General features: G+C 35.4%; 1 protein-coding gene across 1 annotated transcript in view; it reads left to right on the top strand.

The window, feature by feature from the left end:
• Positions 1–18994, top strand: part of MANEA (mannosidase endo-alpha) — a 101452-nt gene that overhangs the window by 63667 nt on the left and 18791 nt on the right. Inside the window, exon 4 of the mRNA XM_036766964.1 lies at positions 11891–12000. Within this exon, the coding sequence (XP_036622859.1) occupies positions 11891–12000 (110 nt within the window). The remainder of the gene's footprint in view (positions 1–11890; positions 12001–18994) is intronic.

Below are 18994 nucleotides of genomic sequence, written 5' to 3'. Positions count from 1 at the left end.
TGTTGCAGTTTATTCTCTTGATTCAGTTTTATGGGGTAACATTTATTGATTTTCCTAAATTTGGAGAGGAGGGTTGGGCCCTATCTGAATCCTGCAGACCCCTTGAATTACTGTTCCTTTATGAATTCTCATTGATAACTCATTTCAAAGATGTGAGTTCATCTATTACTCTGATGACATATTTTATGACAAATTGCTTCCCAGGAATATTCTCAAGGCAAGTTTATAGTAGAAGCCATTTTTACTGCTACCTCAACACTTAAGCGACTTACGATTTTTGTCAGTGTGTGTTTTTCTTCTATAATACATATTCCAACAACTTCTGTCTCATAGCAGATTCCGTTAGACACATCTATCCCATTGCATTTAACCAAGTGATAAGCTTCTCCAAACTGAGCTGATCCTTAGCTAACAACTAGAGCAGGTTTGTATGCAAAGCCTTTCTGGCTTGATAAGACCTACTAGAGTTTGTGCTCAGTTATCTTAGCCTTTGAGAAACTAGGGTTAGCCACCTCCTTGGCTCAATGAACTATACTGAGGGAGTAAATTTTGAAATTAATTTTTAATATTTACTTTAATAGTTTGATGGAAGGGTTAAAATATTATAATAGCAGCTAGGTTTGTGGTACTGAAGAGTTTAGGTGGCCTTATAGTTGCAACAACAGTGTTACTTGCAGCTGCTGTGGGGGCGTAAGACCAATAACACCAGCACACAGGAGGGCTGCTAGCACAGGATCTGTGATCTGCTTTTCTAGAGGAAAGCAACTTAAAGGGGTCAACAATCTGACTTTAATCAAATATATATACATACATATATGTATATATAAGTATATACATACATATACATACATACACATACATATATACATACACACATATGTGTGTGTATGTGTGTGTATGTATGTATATATATATATATATGTATGTATAATCATTCACTTAGTTCAGGAGAAAAGTCAGCACCTTGAACTTAAGAGAAAATACAAACAGAAATTACAAGCGGAAATTATATAAACAGAGCAAATACAAATAGCAAAGACCAACCCGACAGGGCTTCCAACTGTCTAATAGCAATACATCCATAATTACCAGAGAGAAAAGCACCAACATCTGGGTTTTTTAAAACCTGGGGGCTCCTTAACAGCTACTCAGAGTCTCATCTGGCTACATCACAGGAACATTCTTCCCATGAGTAAGCCCCAAAGTAAAATGCTAAACGCAGAGTATATATACACTTCTTCAGGGTCAGAGGTCATTGTGACCCAGACTCATGTGACTTAGGCTTCCATGTCACATGGGCCTATCAATGGATGGGAAAGATCTTCCCATTGAGCAAAAATACATTAACAATACAATAGTCCATGAAACATACTCCCCATTGATAATATAAAAAAATTAGATAATAGAACTTTTGAAATTGAAGTTTAGATAGAATTATTATCCAAAGTTTATTACTTTGTTATCATTTTTGCTTTATTTGAGAAGATAAAAATGCTAGAGATAAAATGCAAATATTACTATCATTTTTTTTCTCTGAGAAAAGTATTAGGTTTATAAGACCTGTGAAGTGAGAATTAATGAGATTTTATTCATGTTAATAAAATCCTAGTTTATGAGTGGCCAGCCCTCAGGTGACTGAGTATGTGTACCACATAGGGATTCACTCGATTCTAGGAGAGAAAGTAAGGTAATATTTGGGAGAGAAATAGCTTTCAGAAAAATGCCCTCCCCAAAATCCTAACCTAGAATCCTTTTTCTAGGACAGACTTTTTACTCTTTTTTTTTTTAATTTATTTATTTAACATATTTAGTTTTCAGCATTGATTTTCACAAGAGTTTGAATTACAAATTTTCTCCCCATTTCTACCCTCGCCCCCACTCCAAGATGGTGTATATTCTGGTTGCCCTGTTCCCCAGTCAGCCCTCCCCTCTGTCACCCCAGTCCCCTCCCATCCCCTTTTCCCTTCCTTTCTTGTAGGGCAAGATAAATTTCTACGCCCCATTGCCTGTGTATCTTATTTTCTAGTTGCATGCAAAAATTTTTTTTGTTTGTTTTTGAACATCTGTTTTTAAAACTTTGAGTTCCAAATTCTCTCCCCTCTTCCCTTCCCACCCACCCTCCCTAAGAAGTCAAGCAATTCAACATAGGCCACATGTGTATCATTATGTATAACCCTTCCACAATACTCATGTTGTGAAAGACTAACTACATTTTGCTCCTTCCCAACCCATCCCCCTTTATTGAATTTTCTCCCTTGACCCTATCCCCTTTCGAAAGTGTTTGTTATTGATTACCTCCACCCCCATCTGCCCTCCCCTCCATCATCCCCCCCCTTTTTTTTATCTTCTTCCCTCTTCTTTCCTGTGGAGTAAGATACCCAGTTGAGTATGTATGGTATTCCCTGCTCAGACCAAATTTGATGAGAGCAAGATTCACTCATTCCTTCCTCACCTGCCCTCTCCCCTCCTCCCACAGAACTGCTTCCTCTTGCCACCTTTATGTGAGATAATCCACCCTATTCTATCTCTCCCTATCTACCGCTCTAAATATATTCCTCTCTCATCCCTTAATTTGATTTCATTTCTTTTAGATATCTTCCCTTCATCTTCAACTCACCCTGTGTCCTCTCTCTCTCTCTCTCTCTCTCTCTCTCTCTCTATATATATATATATATATATATATATATATATATATATAATCTGTATATATGGACTCTGATCACTGAAATGATGAGTGAAAACTTCATCAAATAAATGAAGAAACATGGTACCTATCCTACCTTACAGAGAGGTGATGCAGAATAAAATCTGTATTTCTGGACATGGCTAGTGTGGGGTTTTGTTCTGCATTGACTATACATATTTTTTTGCAACAGTTCTTGTTTTCTCAGCCCCCCATGGGGGGGAATGTAAAGAATAAGGTGGGAAGAAAAAAGAGAGAGGACACAATAGATGGTCAATCATAGACTAGTAGGCCTATTTTGAAAATTATGTATTTTTTTAAATGGATTCTTTTCTTGAAAGACCAATAAAAGCTTTTCTTAATCATTGAAAAATTATATATATATATATATATATATATATATATATATATATGTGTGTGTATATATACCTATGCATATACATACATACAGAGCCATATATAGTGTATATGTATGTGCATGAGTGACTATGATATAAAGCTTCCTATACAAAGGCACATCTTTTTAACATTAATATTCTTCCAGTGAAGCTGTTCCTGCCATCAAGTTATGTAATACTGCAACATACTAAGAATCTGAGTTGTAAGTTATGGAAGGGTAAATGGAGATATATATATATATATATATATATATATATATATATATATATATATATATATATATATATATATAATATATAAATAGATATAGATATAGATATATATATACACACACACACATACATATATAAATACATGCACATTCACTTATATATATATATGAACATATATATATATACGTATTTATGTATGTATGTGTGTATATTCCTTTCAACTACTATGACTGAGGTCTCATGAATCATACACATCATCTTTCTAGGTAGGAATGTAAACAAAACAGTTCAGCTTTAGTAAGTCCCTTATGATTTCTCTTTCTTATTTACCTGTTCATGCTTCTCTTGATTCTTGTGTTTGAAAGTCAAATTTTCTATTCAGCTCTGGTCTTTTCACTGAGAAAGCTTGAAAGTCCTCTATTTTATTGAAAATCCATATTTTGCCTTGGAGCATGATACTCAGTTTTGCTGGGTAGGTGATTCTAGGTTTTAATCCTAGCTCCATTGACCTCCAGAATGTCATATTCCAAGCCCTTCGATCTCTTGATGTAGAAGCTGCCAGGTCTTGGGTTATTCTGATTGTGTTTCCACAATACTCAAATTGTTTCTTTCTGGCTGCTTGCAGTATTTTCTCCTTGATCTGGGAGCTCTGGAATTTGGTGACAATATTCTTTTTGGGATCTATTTGAGGAGGCGATCGGTGGATTCTTTTAATTTCTATTTTACCCTCTAGCTCTAGAATATCAGGGCAGTTCTCCTTGATAATTTCTTGAAAGATGATATCTAGGCTCTTTTTTTGATCATGGCTTTCAGGTAGTCCAATGATTTTTAAATTCTCTCGCCTGGATCTATTTTTCAGGTCAGTGGTTTTTCCAATGAGATATTTCACATTGTCTTCCATTTTTTCATTCCTTTGGTTCTGTTTTATGATATCTTGATTTCTCATAAAGTCACTAGCTTCTACTTGCTCCAATCTAATTTTTAAGGTAGTATTTTCTTCAGTGGTCCGTTGGACCTCCTTTTGCATTTGGCTAATTCTGCCTTTCAAGGCATTCTTCTCCTCATTGGCTTTTTGGAGCTCTTTTGCCATTTGAGTTAGTCTATTTTTAAGGTGTTGTTTTCTTCAGTGTATTTTTCAGTGTTTTTTGGGTCTCCTTTGGCAAGTCATTGGCTTGTTTTTCATGGTTTTCTCACATCCTTCTCATTTCTCTTCCCAATTTTTCCTCTACTTCTCTAACTTGCTTTTACAAATCCTTTTAGAGCTCTTCCCTGGCCTGGGACCAGTTCATGTTTTTCTTGGAGGCTTTTGGTGTAGGCTCTTGCACTTTGTTGACTTTTTTAGGCTGTATGTTTTGGTCTTCTTTGTCACCAAAGAAAGAATGCAAAGTCTGAGACTGAATCTGGGCGTGTTTTCACTGCCTGGTGATATTCCCAGCCAACTAACTTGACCCTTGAGTTTTTCAGCAGGGTATGACTGCTTGTAGACTAACGAGTTCTATGTTCCACGTTTGGGGGGGGAGGTGCCAGCTCTGCCACACCAGCATTCCTCCTTCCCCAAGAACCCCCAACCTGGACTAGGCTTAGATCTTCCACAGATGTGCACTCCTGCTCTGATCAGCCAGTTAATTCCTCGAACTAGGTGGGCTTGGTGTGGGAAGCAACAGCAGCTGTAGCTGCCCCGGGGGCAGTGGCCCAACCTCAAACTCCTTCCACTCCCTCACCTTTTCCCACTAACCTTCTCTGCTGTCTTTGGTGTTTGTGGGTTGAGAAGTCTGGTGACTGCCGCAGCTCACTGATTCAGGGCGCTAGGGCCCGCTCCGCCCAGCTCCTGGTCTGGTTGGTCCGAGCCGCTCACGCTGGGCTCTGCTCTGCTCCGCTCCCAGCTCCCAGCTCCGTGTGGGATAGACCTCACCCAGAGACCATCCAGGCTGTCCTGGGCTGGAGCCCTGCTTCCCTCTGCTGTTTTGTGGATTCTGCAGTTCTAGAATTGGTTCAGAGCCATTTTTTATAGGTTTTTGGAGGGACTTGGCTGGGAGCTCACGCTAGTCCCTGCTTTCCAGCCGCCATCCCAGACTTTCTACTCTTAACAAAATCAACACGTAAAGAAATTGAGAATGAGTGGCAAGAAAGGGCATGGAACTTCAGATGTTGAGCTGGGAGTAAGAGATCTGAGTTTAGTTCAGCTCAGCCATTTAATCCCAGAGTAACCTTGGGCAAGTCAACCTCTCTGGGCCTAAATTAACTCATCTGTATGATAAAGGAGTGGGACTACATAACCTCTAAGGGTCCTTTTCAACTTAAAATCTATAGACCTGTAATGTTTTCTCACCCATAAAATGGAAGTAAAAATACTTCTCCCTATATTTTATATTATAGAGTTGTTATGAGCTTCATATGTGAACATATTCTATGAAGCACTTTATAAATTTTAATGTGCTACATACATGTTAGATATTATTACTCATTGATAACTCTTCAACTCTTGCCAGTTACCAAATTCTTGCCTTGGGGAAGGAAAATACATATTTTTATTTATATATTTAAATTTTAATGCCAAAAAAGGACTAATTGGTTTAGTGGAAATCACAGGAAGGCAGATTAAGAGATCATAGATACCATCTAACTCATCTGAGAAATGATATTGGAACACAAAATGATTTTTATGAGGTCACATAAGTGTCAAAGATAGAACTGCACCTCAGGTCTGTTTATTCAACCTGAGCCTGAATGACCATTTATCAGCATGTTGTAGAGAAAGTTTCTGCTTTGAATTGGTCTTGGAACAGGATTGTCTCTGAGATCACTTACAAGTCTGGTTCTGTGACTCCATTGCTGGACATTTTATATCTCCTTTATAGGTCATATACTCACATATACTCTGAAGTTGAACTTTTGCTCCTTTGTACCTTTTACATATACTAGACTCTAAGCAGAACATTGCTCAAAGTAGTGGTTTATTACATTTTCAAGCATTTTTTTTTACCTAAAAAAGGGGGAAAATATAGTAAGGGGAGCAGTCTTTAGATAGTGATCACAAATTATAGTATTAACTTTTTTATCCCCAGTGTGCTTTTTATTTCTTTTTTTTTAATTCCAAACTCAACATCAAATAAAGTAAACATTTCCATATATGTCATAACAAAAGGAGGGGATTATATATGAAGCTGTGGTCTTTATTATGTAGAGCCTGCTTTTCTGTTTAAGTATGTAGTAAATTCAACAGTTAAATTCCAATGCGTCCTACTTATCTTTGGTTCCTCCTGGCCTTATTTCTCTTTGTTTCTCTCTCTCTCTCTCTCTCTCTCTCCCTCTCTCTCTCCTTCTCTCTCTCTCTCCTTCTCTCTCTCTCTCTCTCTCTCTCTCTCTCTCTCTCTCTGCCTCTCCCTCAACCTCTCCCTCTCCCTCTCCCTCTCTCTGTCTCTCCCTTTTGAGGAAGGAAGGGATCCTATTCCTGTTCCTCTCCACTCCTTACCACTTATGAATTATCAAGAATTAATGCTATTCCCTCAAGTTATATTATTTGGGGGTCTTTCTTCCTTTTCACTGCCAAGGAAGAATATACTAATTCAGTCATATTCTCCCCATTTCCATTTCCTTTCTCCTCACTCATTTCTTAGTCCCTTGCACAATGAAACCATGGAAATGGAGTTTTCTTCCTGTCTCTCACATCACCTAGCATGGTTAATTGCACTCAGTAAATATTTGACTGATTTGTTGGTTAAGAGGTAGTAAAAACATAGTCAACATTGCTTCTCATTAGTGAAGTATAACCTTGTTGGGAAGACAGGTAAAATGACCTTTAGGGCGAAAATTGATTCCTAAGTGTGATAGCCTATAGCACTATAGGGTATTGTTATATATCACCCGTCTCTAATTATGTTAAACTTAGAGAAGCTAGAGATATATTACCTTAACCCCAAGACTTCATCTCTGTTTTTCCCGTAGAAATTTTATGCCAGGGAATTTTTCTAACTTTTAGGACCTAAGAAAATTTTACAGCACTTGAGTACAATAGCAAATCAGTAAATTTCACTAGAATTGTAAAGTAGCCAAGGGAGCTAATTAACAAGTGAATACAATTAAAATAGATTGCATAAGGTCTAGAAAAAGCCCTTTCTCAGTCTCAGACCAAATAAAAGTTTTATAAGAATGTAGACAGTATATTCCCAGATTTCATTGGAATTTGTTCATTTTTAGCAAAAAGTGTTGAATCTTTGAAAAACATTAAATATGCTATTATAAAAAAGGAACAGATGAAATGTTTATTTTTTTCCCATTATTGATAAATGCGAGCATGTCCAAAGGAGAACAATGAGGGAAGGGAAGGGACTTGTCAACTATGCTATATCAGGATTTGTTAAAGGGTCTATCCTAATTTTTAAGGAAGTCTGTTGCTTGGATAAGGTTTTCTATCTTTTGTGCTAAGCTGTTAATGCTCTCCAAATCTCTCCTCCATTGTTCTCATTTCCTTTCCACTTCTTTCCTCAAGCACTTTCATTTCATTTATATTACTTTTTTAAAAAGAAATATGTGTATAGTCTTTAATGTCCCCATTCTGAAAATCTCTTAAGTCTTTCAGCTCTAACATCTCCAACAGGTGGTTCAGTTCAATATTTTCTTTTTTGTTTATCTATCTTATTTGTCCTGATTTGAAATTATAAGGTTGCTATGTCTTTCCCAATTCAGTTTTTTCCTTTGTGAATTTACATGTATGACATTAGATAGATTAGATAGATAGATTTAGAATTGATACTGGCCATCTATCTCTCTGAGAGCATTCTTTAACCTACTCCTTCTATGTTAACTACTTATTAATAATGTTGTAACCCATTCATTTTTACACAGGCATCTCTCCATTTACCCTTCCATAACTTACAACTCAGATTCTTAGTATGTTGCAGTATTACATAACTTGATGGCAGGAACAGCTTCACTGGAAGAATATTAATGTTAAAAAGATGTGCCTTTGTATAGGAAGCTTTATATCATAGTCACTCATGCACATACATATACACTATATATGGCTCTGTATGTATGTATATGCATAGGTATATATACACATATATATATATATATATATATAATTTTTCAATGATTAAGAAAAGCTTTTATTGGTCTTTCAAGAAAAGAATCCATTTAAAAAAATACATAATTTTCAAAATAGGCCTACTAGTCTATGATTGACCATCTATTGTGTCCTCTCTCTTTTTTCTTCCCACCTTATTCTTTACATTCCCCCCCATGGGGGGCTGAGAAAACAAGAACTGTTGCAAAAAAATATGTATAGTCAATGCAGAACAAAACCCCACACTAGCCATGTCCAGAAATACAGATTTTATTCTGCATCACCTCTCTGTAAGGTAGGATAGGTACCATGTTTCTTCATTTATTTGATGTAGTTTTCACTCATCATTTCAGTGATCAGAGTCCTTAAATCTTTTTAAAAATAATTTTTGATTGATACAATTTTTATTATGAAGCTAATAGAATCAACAAACACTAATGGTTTAATATACAAGTAAAAACAGAAGATATATACATATGAAACTGCCACAATACTGTATAGCATGTCTTTGTCCCATTCTGAACTTCTGTGTATATTTAAATGTTTCATTGATGTTAATTTCTTTCATTTCTTCTCTTTTTGGAGACCATTTTATCACTATCTACCAATCTCCATCTCTACTATAAGCCCTCACTATTTTTTCTTTTATTAATTTGCCCCTCTTACCATCTCCCTCCTGCAACTAAAGAGGGAAGAGGAGTGAAAAATAAAAACCTCAATATCTATACTCATAGATTGGCAAAAAAAAAATTCCTGCATTGCCCACGTCCAGAAATGTATGTTTCTGCATTTTTTCTTCATCATCTCTCTGATTGGGACAGTGGTGTGTTTCAACATCATTCTTTTATACTCACTTATCGTTGCATTGACCAGAGTTCTAAAGCCTTTCAGTATTTTTTATAATGTTATTTTATGAAATGATCTCCTAGTTCTGCTTATTTTCATATGTATCAGTTCATTGGTCTTTCCATTCTTCTCTGAAATTATTCATGTCATCATTCCTTATGGCACAATAATATCCCATTAGATTCTTGTATAGCAATTTGTTTAGCCATTCTCCAGTTAATGTGCACTCCCTTTGTTACTAAATTTTTGACTACGACAAAAAGCTATTATGTGTTTGAACAAATAGATAGATCCTTTTCCTCTTTCTCTGATTTCTTTGGAATATGAATCAATAGGAAGATGCTGTAGTGGGTCAAAGACTAACATTATTTGGAGTACTGTTTAGTAACTTTTGAGGCACAGTTTCAAATTGATTTCCAGAATAACAACCAATTTACAGCTCCACCAGCAGTACACTAGTGTGCCTGATTTAGTACAACTACTCCAACATTTGTCCTTCGTCCTTCTCCTCTTGTCATCTTAGTATGATTTATGTGAGATGGAATCTCAGAGTTGCTTTAATTTTCATTTCTGTAATTATTAGTGATTTAGAACATCTTTCATAGGTTTGTAGATAGCTTGTAATTTTTTTTCTTTTGAAATCTACCTGTTCATATCCTTTGACATTCTTGTCTTTCAAAGTTCCATTTCTTTACAAATGTTATTACTGTATAAATTTTTCTCCAGGTTCTGCTTATTTTACCCTTCATAAGTTCACACAGATCTTCCCAAGTTTCTTTGAAACTGTCCCTTTCATCACTTCTTACCACATAATTAACTATTATCTTCTCTAAACATAATACTTTACTGGGTTCTCATAAAAAAAGTCTAGAAAGCTGTTTCTTCCTTAATTGAAGAATGTACCTTATTCTACTATCATTGGGCTGTATCAAAAAGCAATGTTTAGAAACTTTAAACTATTTCAAATGGAAGATTCCAACTCTTAGTTCTCAATCTCAGTTTCTTAACATGTTATCACAGTTAACTTGTATACTATGATATCTTAGCAACACCAGTAAACCTTGACAACATTGCTGCCAGAATAGATTCCCATTTTCCTTGATTGCCTTGACATTTGGAAAGAATAGTTTATTCAGAGTATGCAGCTAGGAAGAAACTTGATAAGATCAACTGTAGGTGGAGAAAGTAATTTATTCTTGTCAATTTTTCTTGAAGGATTTTTGTTTCCTTGTTTCTCCTTGTGTATTGTCCCAAGAAAGCCAAGCTACAATAAAATAATTTTATTTAAAATAATCATAATATTTAGAGTAATTAAATCAATACCAATTACAAGTTTTTGTAATCATGGACTTTGGGGTACCAAATAAAACTAATCATTTATCAGTTTTTTACAAAAGTGCATTTATTGACAAATTTCCAATCTTAAGTCTTTAACTAAATGAAGATAAGTTTATATTTCTAAATAGCTTTTCAGTATCAAAGGAACTTTTCCACTAGGCATATTTCTAGATACCCCTTAGGTTCCAGAGTAAATTTATAACACCTAAGCCATTGTTTTACATTCGTGCCTCTTCCTCTCAAAATATAATGGAAAGTGATTTTTTTGTCCTTTCAAAATTAAGCCTCAAAACTCAAAAAGAAAAATAAAGATGCTTTCCTGAAATTAATGCTAAATTAAAAAACATAAATTGGCATTAAAACAGAAAAATGTTTAATACCTTTAAATTATAGGAGGTCTGAATTCGGGGCATTGGGAACATCATGGCAACAGAAAGCACAACATAGTAGCAAAAATAATTTTGAAGCAACAGAAAAAACTGTATGTAGTTGAGTTTGTGCTCCTGTCAGCAAGGGCAGACCCCAGTAACATCGCTGTGGAGGAGCTGACTGTATGATGGACTCCCAGCATTATGTGTTTGATCTGAGGAGAAACCTCACTTAGCTAGCGCAGAGTAGTATTTGTTATATGAATGACATTAAGTTCCTTAGGAACCAACTCAGTAATGGGATCTTACACAATTAATGTCACCTAGTGGATTTGGATGTTATATAGAAAATATTATATAATTGTGAAATTATATAATAAATATTATGTAGCGAAAATTAGAGGACAGCATGTTCTGTTGGCTATCTTCAGGAAGAGGTCACTGACTTGTGAAACCAAGATCTTTTGTTCATTCTGTTTTTACTTAAATTCTTTAGAGAATTCCCTCTCTAATCAAAACTTATTTTTTTTTTAACTTCTCTGCAGCCTTAACCATGGTGATAACCATCTTCTGGATTCTTTCCATGTCTTTTTTAAAAGTGTTTGTGTACCTAAAGTACATTCACTAAATGCTGTTAATAAGACAGTGAAACATCATCATATGAAAATATTTCTTTTTATAAGTAAATTATTGCAAACAACTTTAAATAGTATCAGTTAATTCAACCTGCATTTATAACTAATTAAACTTTAATAAAAGATCTTTAATATGTAAATCCATACAACATCTTCTATCAGTGGCTGTTTTCCTTTTATACAGTCATATTCTATGTGATGACTGATCTAGTACTGCTTTCAAAACAGCATTTCCTCTTGAATGTTGATTATTAAACTATTAAAAGAAATGGCTCCTTTCAATTTATGTAATACCTACTGTCATCGCTTTCTCTTTCTAATTTTTTTTCCCCTTTGTCTCTTAGGTGTGATAGCCCTATCATGGTACCCACGTGGTTCAGCTGATAATAATGGGGACTCTACAGATGAGTTGGTGCCTGCTATTTTGGATAATGCTCATAAATATAATCTGAAGGTATTTTCACCAAGATTTAGATAAGTAATTATTTTGAATAAGCAAGGGAATAATTGTAGTCCAGGAAGTAGATAAATTATGTAGTCATTTTAATTAGGATCTTGATTTATATAGCAAAATGTGACTATATCTTTTTGGTGCAAATGAATTCTGTTCATAGGGAAATATAAATTTTAATTCTCTTGGGTTTTTTTAAACATGTATTTAAGATTATTAATATTTTTCAAATAATTTTTACATGTATTTATGTCCTTAACATTTTAGTTCAAAGTGGATGAAAATGAATGAATAATGAAAATTTGGCTTTGTTATGGGGATTGAAGGGCAGCTAGGTAGCACAGTGGCTAGAGTGCCAGGCCTGAAGTCAGGAAAAGTCATCTTCCTGAGTTCAAATCTGGCCTCAGATACTTACTAGCAGTGTGACCCTGGACAAGTCACTTCACCCTGCTTGTCTTAGTTCTTCATCTGTAAAGTGAGCTGGAGAAGGAGATGACAAACGACTCCAGTATCTTTGCCAAGAAAAGCTCAAATGTGGTCACAAAGAGTTGGAACAGGACTGAAACTACTGAATTTATGGGGATCAGAATGCTCTTATCTTTCTCTTTGAACTGTAAAAAAAATTTTATGTAAGTTCCTTAAGATTTTTTGACACTTCTTTAATGTCAAAAGAAAATTAACTCCCATAAAAATAGGAAAATTATATTTCCAGTTAGCATCATTTTTTACTGAAATGATATAGACATACCTAACTTGATGAGTTATACCCATTAATAGTGTTTGTAAGCCTAGAAGTAGCTGTAGAACAGAGATTATTGGCTTACAGTGAGTGTGTGTGTGTAGATATAGAGATATAGATATAAATAGATATATACATATATGTCTATATATACACATACATATAAGCACACACTCATATACACATGTGTATATATGTGTGAATGTATATATGAATATATAGTGCATGTATATATACAAATATATAGCTACCTGTCATTAGTTATTTTTCTTTGTAATCTTATGTATTTTATATTATGCATTTAAAACATTCTGAGAAGTCCATGGGATTCCCGAAAGGAAATGACACAAAGGAGAATGACACAAAAAAGCTGAAGAACTCTTGCCCCTAGGACAAAGAATTCTGTGCCAGGTATTGACTATGTTAGTCCTGCAGCCAGGTGAAAAAAAATCTGGATCCACTAAAATTATTATTTCTGCCTATAAATGCTCCTTAACCATGTCTACAAATATGGATTCGTACATAGTACGACCTTTTTCTCTAATAGCAAGAATATAAATGGATGTTTGGGACCAGATATGCTTGAAGTTTACTCCAAAACCCATTTTTTAAAAATTTAACTTACAAGATACATATAAAATATGTTAGTTCTGATTTGACATGTGGTATGGAAAAATGACATCTGGATTTTTAAATATTTTCTCTTTTCTTTTTTGTAAAATGCCATTAGTGAGTTAAAATCGCAACGTATTTTAATCATACTAGTCCTATTGTATAATTTTGAGAAAGTTTATTAAATAGTAATTAGCATAAATGGACCAGTTTTGTGCTTGCATTACATTATTATATGATATTTACGTAAACCCTACAACCTTGCTATAATATCTGTCGCTATATCTGTCCCTATTTATGTGCATCTGCCTTGTCTGCAGCCTTTATGCCTATATGGCTACCTGGGAAGGCTGGTGGAACTCTCCTTGTTGCTGATCCTTCCCAAACACTTAAACATCACTTCTCCTTTCTTTCTGAGGCTAATTTACAATTGCAGTGCTGGGAATGGTAAAGCAGAAGGAGGAAAGGATGGTAATATTCTTAGACACTTCTCTCCTGGTACATTTGGCAGCTTTCTGGGGCCCTCTTCCATTTATTTAGCCCATTCCCACCTGAAGGCCCTATATGTACTTCATTATGAGCTACTTACCCACTTTCTCAATTTGAATGCCTCTGATAGCTTAAGTATAATTTTTCTTAGAAATGTAAATGGATTTTACTTTACTTTTGTGCACAAATTCATATTCAATAAATAACAAGCACTTTCCATATGAAAGATCAAATATATAAACATAGATATGACACAAGTCTTGCTCTCATTGAATTTACAGTTGAGTTGGAAGGGGAGAATAGATACTTAATTATGGTACATAGGAAAATGAGAAGTGCAAAAAAGAGACTTGGACAAAGTGTTATGAGAACTTTGAAGAGGGAGAAAGCACATTTGTGATGAAAGGATGCTTCATGGAGGAAGGTAATGTCATGAATTTGACCTTGAAAGAAAGGGCTTTCTGCTGGAGATGGAGGGAAGGTTAAGGAAGGAAAAGACAAATCAAAGAGAAGGAACTTCTGTCAAAGGTAGTGATCAAGTCAGCATCCCAATCTAGTACTATGGCAGAGGGCAAGGCATGACCTTGCACAGTATTCACAGACTGAAATGATGATTGTGTTTGATGTGGTGTTGCTTCTCATTTTTTCAGGGAATGACCTTGTGAGAGTAAGAGATTCCAGCTTAGCTATCCCAAATAGGATTTTGGAACATTAGATAAGGATACAGAAGAGTAGGACCCTAGATTTATTCATCCCATCCAAGATCATAATCTATGCCTTAGGGCCTACACACCAATATCTCTAAATGGGACAGAGGCAAAAATCTGCTATTATCCAGCCTTCACAGCTGCCCTATTCCAGAATTGACCGCAGTGCCCCGCCCCCCCCCCCAAATTGGGAGAAATGAAGGAAGAATTTCAGCAAGTAATAAAGAATGAAATTTGTTTTCTTGGAGGGACATGAAAAAGTTAAAAATAGAAGGTTAAAAAGTTACTTAAATTAGGGCAGCTAGATGGCATAGTAGAGCACCTGCCCTGAAGTCAGGAGGACCTGAGTTCAAATCCAGCCTCAGACACTTGACACACTTGCTAGCTGTGTGACCTTGGACAAGTCACTTAACCCCAATTGCCTTGCCTTCTCTCTCCTCCAAAAAAAATGAAAAAAAAAGTTAAAGCATGCCATGAAAACTAGAATGGAACAAACGTCACTATAAAATTAGTACAAGACATATATAGAACAAAATCAAGTGCTTGGAGAATTTTGAAAATACATGAGATATGTAATGTTGAAAATAATAGAACTAAAATACAGAATCAGAAGAGATTATTTATGAAAAATTGATAAAACAGGAAGCTTCTGCCATATTTTAAGAAATAATAACATTCATATAGACCCTGTTATTTGCAAGGCACTGTGCTGAGTGCTTTACAAATATTGCCTCGTTTGATCCTAACAACAACCCTAGGAAGTAGGTGCTATTATTTCCATTCCATAGTTGAAGAAACTGAGGCAAACAGGTTTAATGACTTGTCCAAGGCCACAAAAAAATACTTTACAGAAGTAGTAAAACCAATCACTCAGTCAGCAAGAATTTATTAAGCACCTATTATATGTCAGGCACTATACTATGTGTTGTGGTTGCAAATCATAAATAAGATCATTCGTATCCTCAAGAACTTAGATTCTCAAGGTGAGAACAGCATGTACACATTAAAGTACATACAAAATGAACATATGTAAAGTAAATATGTGTGTGTATGTGTATAAAAATGCATGTGTGTAAGAACCAGTTGGGAATGCTAGTAAGTAGAAAAAGCATGAGAAAAAGAGGTATAATGTGAAGCTTGTTAGTGATAGAAAAGATTTCAGAGGACACTGTAAGGGGCAGAGAAAGCTGGATTGGAACATAGTTAGAGGGATACAGCTGAGGTGGATGGGGAAGAGAAATGAGATTTGGTGGCAGGGGAGGAGGCGTAGACAGTGTGTAGCCATAGTGAATGCAGTACCTTTGGACTAAGCCTCAACCCGAAGAATCCTGTAGATGGCAGAAGGTAAGTCAGTTCATTTTTACGTGTTAGGATAAGGTGCTGTTAAGTCATAAAGGTTAGACATTAGTACCCGTCAGTCATTAACAAATGTTTATTAAGTGCCTGCTATGTGCCAGGCAGTGTACTAAGTACTAAGGAGACAAAGACCAAAAGAGTCTCCACCTTCAAGGAGGACTTTATTCTAATGGTGGAGACAAAATGTAAATAATTTGGTACATACAAGATATATACAGAGTAAAAAGAAAATAATTTGAGAGAAGGGACTAATAGCAGGTAAAGAGGTGGGGGCGGGGGGATGCGGAAGGAATAGAAAAGTCTCCTGTAGAAGATGAGATTTGAGCTGAGGATTAAAGGTAAAGCATTCCAAGCATGTAATACATCTACTATAAAGGTACAGAGACAGAAGATTGAGTACTGTATGTGAGGAATGGCAAGTAGTAAATTGCATTTAGAATACATTGAGCAGAACAAAATGTTAATAAAAAAGGTCTTGAAAAACTTTAAACCCCAACCAAAGGAGGTTTTATTTAATCAAGAACGTAATAGGAAGCCACCAGAGCTTATTGCTTAGGGGGATAATGTGGTCATATCTATACTTTAGAAAAATCTCCCTGGCAGCCAAGTGAAAGATGGATTAGAGTAAGGTTTTGAGGCAAGAACAGCAATTATAAGGCTATTGCAGGAGATTAGGTGAGAGGTGATGAGGGTCTGACCTAGAATTATGACTGTCTATAAAGAAAGAGATAGAGGATTTGACTACAGATTGGATGTGTGGGGTAAATGAGAGTGAGGAGTCAAGCATAAAACCTAGGTTCAAATTTTGGGTGACTGAGAGGACGCCCATGCCCTTAACAGCTCCAACAAGGTGATAGTTTTGGGGAAAAGATAATGAGGTTAGTTTTGGACATTTGGAATTTGATATCCAATTCAAGATGTCCAAGAGTCTGTTGATGATTGGGCTGAATGTATAAATTTGGGAATCATCTTCAGATAATTGAACCCATGGATGCTGATGAGACCATGAAATGAGATGGTATAGTGTAAAAAGAGAAGAGAGCTAAGAAGAGAGCTTTTAGGGGACCTCCATGGTTAGTGGATGTTTCACAAAAGATGAGCCAGCAAAGGATACAAAGGAGTGGGAGAAAAGAGATAAGAGGAGAATCAGGAGAGAACGGTATCAATATTGTGAACATCCAGAGGGGAGAGTATCGATAAGGAGTCAGTGATCCGCAATGGCAAATGATCCAGAGAAGGGTAAGGATTGAGAAAAGACCATTCGATTTGATCTTGAGGTCTGAGGCTCCATAAAATTTTTACAGTATAGTAGTACAGCTAGCAACTTCAGTGAAGATTTCATATTTGAATGGGATACTTTAGTCCCTAGCTGAACCTTGAAGAACTGATATATTAGCTACACGCTGGGCTGTCGGGCAAAATATACATCAGAAGGATAAAGTGATAATAAACAGAATTCCCAGGTTACCCTTTGTAAGAATTCAAAATGTAATACCCCAAGAAACTTGATTCCAAAATTCCAGACCTTCCACAACAGATTCCAAAGTATTGGAAGCAGCCGGTAAGAAAAAGAGCCTGAAGTACCTAGTCATTATGAAACAGGATTATGCAGCACATAAAAGAAAGGAAAGAAAAGATTGTAATACCAAAGGCTAAAGAAAAAGAACTATAACCTAAAATAATTTAATCAGCAAAAAATAAGCTCAATCCAAGAGAGAGGTAAAGGAACTTTTATTCAAATCATTTACTCCCATGTATTCCTCTTGGGAAAACACAGCTGAGGAGAATCTTAAAAACAGAAACACAGGATGTAAGGAAAATCTAGGAAAGCAAATATGTTTGAGCAACTTTAAAGGACTAAATGATAATCAAGTGCTTAAATCTCTTAAGTCAGAAGAGAATATCATCCCTTCTAAGCTCTTCCATCTTCAAGGAAGCAATAGCAGAACAAAGAAAGAAAAATCTTGGGTTTGTGTGTGTTTTTAAAACAGAAGATAGGAGGGTGTGGAAGAAAATACTGGGAAAGAGGAATGAAGAAGAATACTCAGGAACTTACTGTTTTTGAGAAGAGTGGTACAATAAAAAAGTTATAGTTAAGGAGGGGGAGTAGAGGAAGCAGACATTTCATGAACATGAAAGATTGCAAAAGAAAAAAAGCAAAATAAATAGTTTAGAAATATAATAAACAGCAGAGTGGATGTAGGATGAGAGGGGTTTAAGAGAAATCATAAAAGTGAACAAACAGTCACAAGGGAAAAGAAAAACAGTTCCCAAGGCAGTACTAATTATAAAAATCAGTTAAAAGGAGGGAGAGGAAAATAATCATGATCTATTCTTGGTCTGTGTGAAGAAGGGAAGATTTTAGAATTGAGATCAGACAGTTTAATTTGGCATTGAATTATTAGAATAAATCACTGGTTGAGTTGCTAGTGTTGAGTTCATTCCCTTTCTCTGTCCCAGTTCTTTTTCCTTCTAGAGAATAGAGTGGAGGTGCCGGGAAACAAAGAGAATAAATAATATGATAGGATTTGATGGAAAGAAAAATAAACCTAACAGTGTATTTACCCATAAAATTGAGGAATATAGCAGGATGAATAAGAAAGTAAAACCCTATAGTGTGTTACAGAGATTAACATAATAATTTGAAGTTTGAACAGAATCTAATATGTCTTAGCAGAATCCGAAACAGCATGAATGACAATCATAAATTCAAGACAAAAGAACAGAAAAAATAGGCATTGACAAATGAGATAGACAAGGAAACTAGAATATACTAAAAGGTATCATAGATAATATATATGCACCAAATAATATAGCATCTATGTAGTGAAAAGAAAAAGCTAATTAAGTTACCATGGGAAGTAAAGAGTAGAATAATGGTTGTTTAGAACTTCAGTGTGTCCACTTCAGACCTGAACAAATCTAACAAAGATATATAGGAAAGAAGTTAAAAGACTTGAGTAGACCTTTAGAAAATGAGATAATAATTTTAAATCTACAAAGCTATAAACTTAAATGAAAAGGATAATTACAGAATTACAAAACATCCAGCTTAAGATTAGGAGTGTGGGGCAGAACCAAGGTGATGGCGGGA

Source organism: Trichosurus vulpecula, chromosome 7 (genome assembly GCF_011100635.1).
Source record: "Trichosurus vulpecula isolate mTriVul1 chromosome 7, mTriVul1.pri, whole genome shotgun sequence".
Classification (NCBI taxonomy): Eukaryota; Metazoa; Chordata; class Mammalia; order Diprotodontia; family Phalangeridae; genus Trichosurus; species Trichosurus vulpecula.
Note: the sequence above shows the minus strand (reverse complement) of the source record. Positions and strands in the feature narration are given on the sequence as shown.